This window comes from Semicossyphus pulcher, unplaced genomic scaffold (assembly GCF_022749685.1).
Source record: "Semicossyphus pulcher isolate SPU_LCO1_2020_fin unplaced genomic scaffold, fSemPul1.0.p SCAF_21, whole genome shotgun sequence".
Taxonomy (NCBI): domain Eukaryota; kingdom Metazoa; phylum Chordata; class Actinopteri; order Labriformes; family Labridae; genus Semicossyphus; species Semicossyphus pulcher.
The window spans coordinates 12456210-12469544 of record NW_027211695.1 but is presented as its reverse complement, the minus strand read 5'-3'; the positions used below and the strand labels follow the sequence as shown (position 1 = coordinate 12469544).

Below are 13335 nucleotides of genomic sequence, written 5' to 3'. Positions count from 1 at the left end.
AGCAAGTTCAGGATGCCCTGATGATCATACAAAATCTAAATCAATGAGTAAACTGAGAGGTTCAGTTACCCAGCAGTGTATCAAGATATTAAGGTTAGCTGAACTTTTACTAGCTGCAACATCAGAGTGATGAGCACATCAATACATCAGTAATTATAACACAATTATATATCCCACTGTGTAATGTATGTTAACGTTTTGTACTTTAAGTATATTTTGATCTTAATTCTTTACACCTCTTTGACCCAGTTTGTTGTTAATGAAACCTAGCTTATCCAAGAGCCCTTATAATTTACCTGCAGCATACGTTTGCTGCAGAAAACCAACACAACACGCTAAAAGATGCTAAAGGTAACCATAGCTCAGGGCAACTGGAACAGCTGTTAATATTTCTGTCAATTTACAAATCAAATAAATCAGGTTTGACATGCTAATTGCTTTTTATAGACACAGGCTGCTGTATTCCCCTGTTCCTGGTCTTTATGCTAAGCTAAGCTAACTGTAATGTCAATCAATCTAATAATTATTAAGATACGTCGGTCTGGACCAAAGCGGAGCAGCGACCTGGCTGTCCCTCGAGCCGGGCTGTGAACACACAGACACCCAGCGGGGGGGGAGGAGGAGGTCACTGCTTTCTCACAGCTGATTGACCTGCAGGTCGTCACACTGAAACTCCCACAGGCACGCACACACACACACACACACATACAGGGTTGAAAAGGTGCTGGGGGATAATTTGGGAGGTCAAACCTTCACCCACAGCCTGGAGAGACAAAACATACAACACCTCCCTCCTCCTCCTGCCTCACCTGTTCAGCCTCCTCCTCTTTTTTTCTATCCTCCCCTCCTCTCATTATTTCTTTCTCTTTATATTTTTCCTCCTTCCTGTCTTTCCTTTAGTCTTTCATTCTTTTTTTCCCTTCTATCCTTCCCTTCTCACCCCTCGCCCTCCTTGACTCCTACTTTTACTTTTCCTTTCTCTTTCCTTCCTTCCTTTCCATCATTTTTCTTTCTTTCCTTCATTCCTTACTTTCACTTCCCTCCTACCTTCTGGCCCTCCTTCCTTCCTTCTTCTTTTCTTCCTACCTCCTCCGTTTGCTTTTTTCCTACCTTCATTCTACCCTTCTTTCTTTCTCTTTCTTCTTCTTTCTTTTATTCTACTCTTCCTTCCTTGTCTTTTCTCCCAGTCTGTACCTGGAGGTTTTAGGTATCAACACAAACCTCTCACTACACATTCTGCTGTCTTTCCTCTGAACCACCCTCATATTATATTCACACACACACACACACACACACACACACACACACACACACACACACACACACACACACACACACACACACACACACACACGTGTGTCAGACGTATGAAGGAAACAGAGACAGACTCACCTGTACAGAAAGAGCCCTGCAGATATTTGCCTTTCCGTTGACACTGGGTCAGATGTGTGTGTGTGTGTGTGTGTGTGTGTGTGTGACAGCGTGCATCACTCTCACAGGTGTTTCTTAGCACCTGCTCCCTGATGTTCTGTATGATTAAACACAAAAACGTTTGGACTGTGGCAGCACGTTTGTCCTTGTTGGCAGCCGTACTATAGGGTGCAGAGTAAAATTAAAAGATGCTGTCAGTGTTACATTACAAGGATCTTGAAGCAGTTTGTTTTATGTGAAATGGTCACAACATGTTACTCTAAACGTGAGTGTTACTGGGAGAACATGAGCGTTGCAGATATTTGAGTAAAGTGTGGAAGGTGTTCTCAGGAAAACACTTCAGTAAAATGTTGATTATTTTAAGATGAATGAAAAAGCATCGACGGCCATCTTTGTTTCATCTGTTTTCCTCCCTTCACTCTTCATCTTTTAAACTCACCCTCCCTCACCCCCTCCCTCTCTCTCTCTCTGGAATGCAGACCCACTGAGACTCTCCCTCTGATGGTCTAGTAAAACCTGAAACTGGTGTGTGTGTGTGTGTGTGTGTGTGTGTGTGTGTGTGTGTGTGTGTGCGTGTTATGCATTAAAACAGCTGACTCTTTCCCACATTTGAGGACAATGTCTATGTGTGCATGCGTGAGTGTGTGTGTCAGTTAGTCCCACAGAGACAATGGATAACCTCTTGATGTGGGTTAGTGTTAGGTTTACAGATCTTCAACTGTGCGTGTATTAAAATATTCATACTTGTGCATGCTGGTGTGTGTGTGTGTGTGTGTGTGTTTTATCCTTGCAGCTAACTACTGTCAGACTCTGGAAACAGAGAAAACCACTTCAAAGAATCAGGCAGATGTGTCCTCTGTTTGTAGTGTGTGTGTGTGTGTGTGTAGTTTAGTGTGTGTGTGTGCGTGCGTGCGTGTGTGTGTATGTATGTAGCTAGCTGGATTAGCCTACAAGTGTGTGAAGAATCAATACATAGTGAGAAGGCAGATCAGAGGAATGTGTGAAGGATTGATTTTCAGCAGATGATGTTTCGTGTGTGCGTGTGTGTGTGTGTGTGTGTGTGTGTGTGTGTGTGTGTGGAGTATAGTAAAGAAGAAACTCACGCCTTCATAAAGTTTCTGCATCAACAACATAAATATCTAACAGAGCAAACAACAGAATGATCAGAGAAAATAATTAAATGTTTTGATGATTAATCAATCAAAAGAAAATGAGAAAATAGGGTCTATTTATGATATTTGATATTTTTATGAGCAAAAATATGGAGAGATATAAGGAGAACTAAGTGTGTGACAACATTACAGAACGGATCTCTACAGAGATAGACCTTTTTGTTACAGAGGAAGATGATTTTACATCGCTCTCTTCAAACACACCAGACTCCATTGACAAAAACAGCAATTTTACCTTGCAGGACATGGCAGTTGCTGGTCTACTGCTGCCTCGATTGATTCATTCATTTGTCTTATTGTGTGAGTTTTGTTGTTTTAAACATTTAGACGGTTTATGAAACAACAAAACAAACAAACTAACTGTTCAAGGCAGCAAGTAGACGATCAACTCCTGTGTTCTGTGAGGTAAAATCACTGCATTTATGAATGGAGTCTGGTGTGTTTGCAATGAGCCATGTAACGTTTGTTTGTGATTAAAAAAAAATAATCTTCCTCTGTAACAAAAAGGTCTATCTCTGTAGGGATCCTTTCTGTAATGTTGTCAGACACAGAATAACAATCTGAGCCTGTCAGTGGAAACAACAAGATCTTTTAGTGGACGCACTTTGATCCATCAAGGATTATGTTGCAGCCATTCCAGCCTGTTTCACTGCTGCAGGATGAACACATCTACTGTAGACATTCCCAAACTTTTCAATCCATTGGTCAATTATCCCCCAAAATATGTTAAAAAAACAGGGTCCAGGTTTTAAAATAGCAGACTAACCTAATGTAAGTATTTGTTGTCTTTTTGTAAGTGAAGAGTGTTTGGATATCTGCTGTTGAAGGCTCAGGAGAGGAAGAAGTCTCAATTACTGTGGACAAAGTGGAAACGTGAGGACCTTTGGCCTGACCTGTAAGTGTTGTTAATATTAATGAGACGTCATCAGAGCAGCGTGTTTAGTTATGGAGCTGACGGGATCCAAATAAGAGCTGCTGTGTTTCCAGAGGGACACATAACAGAGGTGCAATGCAGCAAACAACAGGTGTTTTATAAGACAAATAAACACCCAGGCTGCAGAGTGTGTGTGTGTGTGTGTTCATCAATAATGAATGCAGGGAGTGTAGCAGGGATGTAAGGGACTTAGTGCTCATGTATATTTTAACGAGTAGCTGTGTGTGAGTGTGTCTGAGCTGCAATTATTCTCAGGGGACGAATCAAGAGTCAACTGTGTTCACTATCAGGAAGAGAGAGAGGAGGGAAGGAGGAAAGAAAGAAAGGATGGAGGAAGGGATGAGAAAAGAAGGAATTAAAGAGAAAGTAAAGACACGGAGAAAAGACAAATCTTTTACATCCTTTGTTTCATGTGTAAGCATCAGATCGTCAGCATAGAGTCAGAAATCTAAACACCTGTTTTTACGCATATCTCACATTTGAGCATTAAAAACAGAGTGAAATGCCAAAAATAAACAACTATAAGTATCAGAAACATAGTTTTAGGCTTTGCTGAGGTGACAGACTTGGTAAATAAATGAAGTTGAAAATGAAGCACTGGACTAAGACATCACTCAAGATCTCTTTGGAGCAAGACTGTAACGTACCTCACATTAAAACATGAGAATAACACAAACATGATCATATTTCCACCATTAAACACAGTCCTGACTAAAACTGACAAAGATCTTAACTTAAGAGAAGCTAACATGTTATTCTTAAAGTTAAACGTTTCAGATCATTTATTGAGAAAATTCTGATTTTATTTGTTATTTAAGAAAGTAAAATTAATTTATAGGTTTTGAAATGTTATAAAAAAAATACATTTATAGAATTAAAAATTGACAGTTATTACCAGTTGCACTATCGACTTCCCATCAATGGAAGTTTCAACTCACCATTGAATGATAGATGTAGTAATATCGGAAACACTGACCCATACTATCTTCTTTAAGGTACCTCTACTGATACATCAGCCAAACAATTTTTATAGATATTTTTCTACATATTAAAAAATATTGTTTTTAATGTTAATGTCTGGAAATATTCAGGACTAAAGTTGTACAATCCTGTCCCCTGAATACATCAAATCCAAAAGAGATTTGTGGCAGAACTTGTGATATACACAAAATATCATATTGATTTCCAAAGATTAGATTTAACGTCACTTAAAGAGCTGGAGGGAGCCAGCAATGTGGGTGTGCCATGTGTGAGAAGAGCTAAAAAAAAAAGAAGAGAAAGGAAGCAAACAGAAAGAAAGGATGAATGAAAACAAGAAAAGAAGAATGAAGAGAGAGAGAAACGCTGGCTGTGAGGATGAAGACGTGAACGGAGAGAAAGACAAACAGAGCGGGGGAGCGCGAGAATGACTGAAGACTGAAGGTTTTACTGACATTCTTTAGGTGTCGCCTTACACACTGTAAAACACTCAGTGTGCGTGTGTGTGTGCGTGGGTGGAGGGCAAGACAGTAGAGCACCTGTTCCTCGTTGTGCCCTGTCCACACACACACACACACACACACACACACACACACACAAATACAGACACGTGCTTCAGCAGGTCAGTAGAACAGAACTTGCTACATCCACCAATTGGAACGTGGCACTATACGGTTGCCACGGTGATGAAGCAGTCAGAGAAGAAGGGGTGTATTTGGAACATTCTACTAAAAACTACATCATGCTTCTCACAGCGCAGCGCTGTATGACACCGTTACATCGATTGACGTGTGCGGTCTGCTGGGACAGACTTCATCTTCTTTCAACACGGCTACAGACAAACCACAGCCACAGTGTCAGAGCTCCTCATCTAAACATGAGAAATGAGGATTTATTTTACTTTCCCAAAGATGAAAATGTACCTGTGACATAGGTTATGATTACTGGACAACCGGAAGGAAGCAACATTCTGGAAGCAAAAACGTCTCCTTTAAATCCTTGTTTGTGTTCATGCCCATGCTGGTTTGGTTATATTGTGAACATTTAAAAAAGCCGCAGAATTTAAATAGCACACAATAAAAATGTCCGCCTGAGGTGTCATCAACAAGACTAGCTAACCAGTCATGAGTTAAACTACATAGATGTTGTCCATTGGCAGGGATTAACTGACACCCTGCAGCCAATCAGAATCGAGTATTCACCCAGACCATGGTCTAAGCATATTTAACAGACTCAGTGTGAACACAGCATGCCGGATGTCATGTGATGCAATAGTTGGATGCTTCTTCGACTATAAATATGTAATGTTAGGCTCACTTGAAATGTAGCAAACCTTTGATGGACAGGTGACTGTACACACCTGAATGAGAAAGTGAAGGCTGCATCAGTCTTCTCTGTCAGAGTGTCTCTATAGATGTGATTAATCGTGAGGACGGAGGTGAACCCGCCGCAGAGAGACTGCACTGTAACTAGAAGGTCGCAGGTTCAAACCTCCGTCCTGCTGACGAACACAAGACTCCAGGAATGCTGCCGCAGCTCCAGGAATGTGTGTGTGTGTGTGTATGTGTGTGTGGTGCGCTGACTCGGCGAGATCGGTGTGGTGGACCTGACGGGCTGGAGAGCTGCCCGGAGCTGGAATGTGACCATCAGACACACACACACACACACACACACACACACACAGGGGGTATGAGGGTGTGTTAAGGCGTGTTTGAATAAAGAACTGGACAGCCTGTTTCTTTGAGCTTCCTGCTGTAATTGATGAGATCCCACATGAACACACTTCCTGTCAAGTTCTTTCCACACACTCGTTAGTTATTGTAGATTATAAAGTCAATTCTTTCTTTGCTGAACATCCTGACAAGGAGTCTGAATTTGCAACAAGCATCTCATGTCATGTTTTCGGTGATTATCTGGATTTACTTTATTCTTCGTTACGTTTATAATATCAGGACTACGGCAGAAAATAACTAATGAGATTAATCTGACGATTATTTCTTTGGTTATTCAATTAATCCTTTTTTCAATAGGATACCTGAACAAGACACTTTACAGAGCAGCTCTAGACCGTACTCGTTTTTTATGTTATTTAGAGAGAGACCCGACATGATTCACCATGAGCAACATAGCAACATTTGGCACGGTGGCAGAAAAACTCCCTTTTAACATCTGCCTCGACTGGATGGGCCGAACAGTGGGATAGAAGGAGATGCAGGATAGAGACAGGCAGACAGAGCAACAACAACATATGTCCTTGATACATCAAAAACAAGAGTTTCATGAATGAGATGATTATTTATGAATAAACGTTGTGAAAATGTTCCGATATGCTCAGTAAATTTTTTCTTCTGAACTACAAAAATATCTTTTGTTTCTGGGTCAAAATGTGTCACAGGACCTGAAGTTCAGACCACAACATGAAAATCGACTCTTCCTGCTCGTCCACGTGCAAGTCAAATGTGAGCTCCACTCACAGGAAAAAAACTGTGACACCGTCAGGTTAATGTTTCCTCCCGAGTCACAGGACAAACAAACTCCTCATTAAGGACCCTGAAACACTGAGGTGGAAAGTTTCTAAGTGCATTAACTCAAGCACTACAGTTAAGTACAGTTTTGAGGTACTGTGATGTCACAACATGGTTTTGGGAAAACAGTTTTAAGGCTTTTAGCTTAATACCATCTTGGTATTTTGGAGTTAGAAGTGACCACATTTGGACAACAATATCTGAAGCAGTGCCCACCTGTCACTAAAAAAGGCCACGCCCCTAATGATGCATCACTTTAAGCCTCAATATAATGTAAACAGGTGAGTTCTATAAAGATTCTCCCCGTACAGTTGTCATGAAGAGAGAAATGAGCTATAGAGACCCCAACTGTTTTTTGTACCAGGCTGTAAACATGTTTATTTCTGCTGTAAAGTTTAACATGGGGCTCTATGGGGACTGACTCACTGCTGGAGACAGCCTCAAGTGGACAAGAGAGGAACTGCAGCTTTTTGGTACTTCGATGGTGATTTCATTTATTGTTTTTGTCCTGTATGAGAAGTTCTGCCGAAGAAAAAGTCACCTCTAAACTTCTGAAATGATTTCAATAAACGTTCAAGCCTCAAGGGGAGGTAAAAGTTTCCGATATTACTCAAAAAAAGCAAAAAGAACAGTCGCGCTGTTGGCTGTGCAATATAAAGCTTTCATTATTTGTTTTTTTCAGTTCTGCACGACACCCAACTCCTGTCTTGGCCTACACGAGTCTCCTGTTTTACCTGTAAGACGTACGTTCATCACAGCTTTCCAGTTTTTTGTGCATAGATTACTTAAACTTTTAAACTTGAAGTATATTTAACATGTCCTACCTCTGTACTTTTAAGTATGATTTGGACTTTTACTTCAAGATGGAGCATTTTTACATTCAAGTACTTCTGACAGAATGAACTGAAATCTGTGTCCACATGCCAGACATACCGCGGCTGCTCTAATGTGCTTCTATTCACACCAGTCATCTGACCCTAGCATGATCAGTGTGACGTGTGTGTGTGTGTGTGTGTGTGTGTAACGTTTCTGAGTGAATTATCAAAATTTGTCGACATAAAAACTAAACCGATTTAGACCAAACCTTTAAACCTCTGAAATAATTCCTGTGTGTGTGTGTTTGTTTTTCTATCTTTGTGAGGACCAAGTTCAGTGTTTAACCTTCAAAGTGAGGACTTTCAGCGCACAGGACATTTTATACTTCAAAGGACTGTTTGAAGGTTAGATTAGGTTAAGATTAGGATAAAGGGTTGTGAGGACCTCGTAAGTCTAGAAAGAGAAACCAACGTGTGTGTGCGTGTGTATAATCTTCTATATGTGTGGAAAAAATGCTCTTAGATTACAGAGTCTCACCAGATTAGTGCCCTAGTTTTTTCCCGTCTGTCTGACACACACACACACACACACACACACACACACACACACACACACACACACACTAGGAGTAGAAATAATTCATCCATCACTAAATCTGATCTTCAAAGATCAGCTTTACACTGAATTAAAAACACAGCGCTGCCTCTAGTGGTCAAAAACAGAACTACAGCTCACAACATAAATTAATCATAAAGTATCCCATCATGCTTTGGTTGTCATACCGGACCCTATGTGTGTGTGCATTTGTGTTTTAAGCTAACAGTTCCCATGGGAGCAGACTTCATATCCCATGATCCCGCTGGAGGAATCTATGGAATGCACACTGCTGCACATTCCGACACACACACCTACCGCCTGTGTGAGTGTGTGTGTGCGTTAAGGAGAGAAAGTGTGCGTGTCTAGACATTTTAACAGCTATAAATAATCATAATGAAATGAAAAGCTCCTGTGCTTTTCAAAATAAAAGTAGCCCCACAGATTCACAATTTATATAGATAAAACTACCCAGCAGTATACAGGTGTTAACTTTACCTGCATATTAGCAACATTAAGACGCCACTAATGCAAAAATTAGTATTTTTTGAGTATTTTTTAAAATTGTGGTATTGTTGCTTTTCTTTAACTGTGTTCTTTTTCCAGCAATGCATGATGGGAAATCTACCGGAGCTTTTACTCCACATAGTACTTTACTTTAAAACCTGTTTGGTTCTAGTCTTTCTAAACTCTCCCTTTTCAAAAACTGTTCAACTTATTGTTAAACAAGAATCTGTAAATGTGTGTTTGGGGCCAAAATCAGCGCAATATTTTTGTACAGAATGATCACACATAAAGTCAATGAAAAGATGTTAACACAGCATATATTCTTCAAAGCTGATTATTTCAATTCAAGGGAGAAATAAGTCTAAGGCTGCTTTCACAATTAGTCTGTCAGCATTGAAATTCTCCTGACGTTGCATCAGAAATGTGCATTCCAAACTCCATTTAAAAAACAAGCATTTTAAGGTTGTCGTTTGTTTCATCTTTAAAATACACTTGACAAAGTACTTAATATAACTTTTTATAAACCTGCATCATGATGTCGTTTTTTCAGCATCATTTCAACCTGTCTATTGTCATTAAATCTCAGTAACGTCTGTTTATTTTGGGTTCATAGCGCTGTAGTAAGACAGATTTAAGCCGATATGTAACCTGCTCGGTACAGTAAAACTGCAACTCTGCTGTTGTATGCCTGAATATGCAAGCCAACACATACCTGCTACATCCTGTGAAATATACCTGTACAAAGTCCAGACCTGTTGGCCTAAAATATTACTTTTTTAGTTTGTGGTGTAAAATGTAAATTAAACCAACATTTAAACATTAAATCTTAACATGTTTCTGAGTGATTATAGAGTTTAAAATCTTGAATCTTGGGGTTTAATAATAAAGACTATAATTGCCTCTATAATGCAGTTTGTTCCTTGTTAAGAGTAAAAGCAGACACACACACTTTCTCTCACGCTGACCTCAAACACACACACAGAGCAGCTGCTATTAGGTTTGTTTACAAAGACGACAAAACAGGAGACACAAAGGCACCTGAACACCATACACACACTCAAACACACAGACGCTGATGTCGTCGGCTGGTCCCTGAACGCGACACACACACAGATCACGCAATGGATCACTGAGCATCTCTGAGCCAGGTGTGTAAGCTCCTGTTTCTGTGTTATAAAAGTCTCTGGTCTCATTCATAAAGTATGTAACGTCGCCACCTGCTGGTAGCATTCAGACACCTTGAATATATAGTAATTCAGTCAGGATGAAATGAGACCTGTAAGCTCTTTAAGGACTCTTTCCACTCAAAGAATATCTTGCTTATTGTTCCTGATGTTTGAGTAAGTGATGGAGACAAAATCCACAGTCCTTAAATGTAGGAATTTCAGTTCTTTAAAAAGGCTCTTACTGTGAAAGTTAGAATTCATTAGTCACACCGGCACAGCTATAAAGCCTAGTATTAACTTCAGACTGTTAAATAAATTGTGAATCCAAGGACTGTAGATTTTAGCCCCACACACTAATGCAAAAGCACCTTTGAAATTGGCTCCCATGGACTCAAACAATACACAAAATCCTGCAGATTTGAGCCCTGAACTCATAAAACAGATAAAAGAAATGTTTTAGTAAAAAACTATTTATTCTGCATGCGTTCAGAGGAGAGGATGTGATGCTGTCTCAGTCCTGTAGGTGGAGACAAACACTTTCCCATGTATACAGAAGGGTTGAAAGTTTCAGCACAGACCTCCTTAACTTGCTTTCTCCTCCATCTACCTTTGCAGCCTGCCTTCAAAAAAATACTCATAATGCCTCTGTGTACACACCTACAAAATTCTCAAACAAAACCACCAAACTGACAAAAACAAATCAGTGGTGGAAGGACTGCTCAATGTGAAGAAAAACTTCCTACCTGACTCTGCAGGTGGAGCGATGGTGACGTCACCTTTTCATCCTCCTCTCGTTCACTCATCACCTCCTCTTTCTCCCCTTCCTTCTCCTCCTTTCCTTCAGTCTCTCTTTCCTCTTCCCCCCTTCTGTCTCTGCCCTCCTCTGTCCGTGTGATCTGATTAGTTGTTTCCATGTGGGTGGTGCCAAACGGCTCTGACGGACACGACTCGTCCTCAATGGTGACGATGGAGACTCGGACCTCGTCGTCGTCCTCCTCACCTTCTCTTCCCCGGCAGAGAGAGGAGGAGAGGAAAGGAGAGGAGGTAAAGGAGGAGGAGGCAGAGATTGGAGTGTGTCCACCAATCAGATGCCTGCGTGTTTTGTCTTTGGAGACAGCTTTCATCATCTCTTCCTCCTCGCCTTCTTCTTCATCTTCTCTTCTTGAAGACGGAGATTTTAGCGTTTTGTCCGTCTCTCCTCTTTCTTCCAGGACATCTCCCCTCTCCTCCTCTGTGTCCTCCTTCTCTTCCTCTTCCCTCCTTTTCAGATGCTCTTCCTCCATCTCTCCTCTCTGCTGTTTCCTCTTTCACACAGCAGAAACACAGAGACGCATCCTGAGGAGCACAAGAAAAGAGAAACACATTAATGACAAAATTACAATAATCATTATAACAACAAAACTAATATGATAAAACTATACGATAACAAATAAACTTTTATTATCAAAAACTTTGGATGTGAGGAGAAACACATGAGTCTGTGGTGAGGATCTGATCATTACTTTGTACTTATACTTATATTATACAGTTTTATTGTGTTCCTTGCTATCTATCTAGTATTTAAATAAGTTGTTCACATATAGGTAAGGTTTAATCTGCAGTTATGTCAACACATTCATTCTACAGTACTTCAGTGTATTTAAAAAGCGAATTTTGCATTTTTTCGTGGGATAATATAATAGTTAAACATTTTTAAAATATCAACAACAGACGTAAATATTGTTAAATCTAAGTTAAAAGAAGTAAAGTAAAGCAGACTTACCTCCTGCAGCTCCTCCGGACTTTAAACTTTAAACACCGGCTTTTCTTCTTTCTCGTCTCTTTATATTTTCCTTTCTCGCAGAAGCTTCAATATTTTAACTCAAACTCAAACAAAGCAGCTTTATGCTCAACTTCAGCTCCTCAGATTCATTTTTTCATCCTTTTTTCACCAAAAACTACAGAGAGACGAAACTTTCTGCGTTCCGTTGTTTTCTGCTCTTGCACATGGAGCTTTGTTTGGCGCGTTCTGGTGACGTCACGCATCTTGGGTACGCAGTTTACGCGCCGCTTTGTGAAACGTATTTGTTTATTTTTATTTTCATCAGATTTGTTTTGTGCTGTATTTTTAATAATGGGAATATAGGATATTAAATCATCAACAATTTTTCAAGCGAATATGAACTTTTTTTCGTCCTTTCTTTTAAAAAGTGTCGTATTATTAAAGATAATTAATTTCATAATTGCTTGTAGTTTTCACATATTTTAACTCCTGACATCTGAAATATATAAACTATTCTCTACTAGCCTGTCTTTTGCCATTTTTTCAATGGTGGGGGGCGTTTGTTTTGTTTGTTTTTGGGCAGGATTTTCACCTGTGTGTCTTCTGCCCTTCATGTGTGATAACTGCAGGTAAAAAACAAGTTACTTAGTTACAAGTTATTTTTTTAATCATTGCTAATAACTGAAACAATTTACTCAGCTAATTGAAGGTGGCAGCTGACATCATGAGATGAGGTTTAAATGAACGTCAATATTTTTTTGACACGTTTCTTCAGAAATGTTGATTATATGTATTATACTTTTTAATCAAAGATGACACTTTCAAAGAAAATTTCTGGACCTATTTTATGCTAATTAAGCCAATATTTTATCCATCCATTAACATTTCAACCACATGGTGGCACCAGAGGAATAGTGAACAAAAGTGGTGGACAAACTGAAATACAAACAATGTCACCCTTAGAAGTGTTAGGATAAACGTTATTTGAAATAATACATATAATTAAACTCTTATGAGGAATAAGATCATAAAAACGGTTTTGACAGGTGCTAAATATCCTTTCAGGTGACAAACTCCACCCAAGCTTTTTAAACACGGCTAAAGAAACACCAGAAGAAGAACCAACCGACTAACAAAATATTTACACGGTTTTTGAATGAGAAGGAACAAAGGGCAGTGTGTTGGAGGAATAACACTTTATTAATTCGTAGATAGATAATATATATCAAATATTAAGACATAAATATAGATACATAAACGTACAAATATCTTCATATGAACAGACTTGGTACTGCAGACTTCTCCCAGTGAGTCAGACACTGTTGGTTTAAATCAGAGACATTTTAAATATCTCCTCGTCTAAACTAATCATTCTGTTTTTAATAAATGTATGATTCTCTGTGATTTACTTAGCAATCTAATAATTTGAAAATATAATAATTATAATAAT

At 39.4% G+C, this 13335-nt stretch overlaps 1 protein-coding gene across 1 annotated transcript in view; it reads right to left on the bottom strand.

Annotated features, from left to right (window-relative positions):
• The window catches only part of LOC138600990 (F-box/WD repeat-containing protein 7-like), a 29576-nt gene extending 17501 nt beyond the window's left edge, over positions 1-12075 (bottom strand). Inside the window, exons 1-2 of the mRNA XM_069672555.1 lie at positions 11886-12075; positions 10867-11458 (exon numbers count right to left, since the gene is read on the bottom strand). Of these exons, the coding sequence (XP_069528656.1) occupies positions 10867-11406 (540 nt within the window). The 5' untranslated portion in view covers positions 11407-11458; positions 11886-12075. The remainder of the gene's footprint in view (positions 1-10866; positions 11459-11885) is intronic.
• Positions 12076-13335: the final 1260 nt, after the last annotated feature.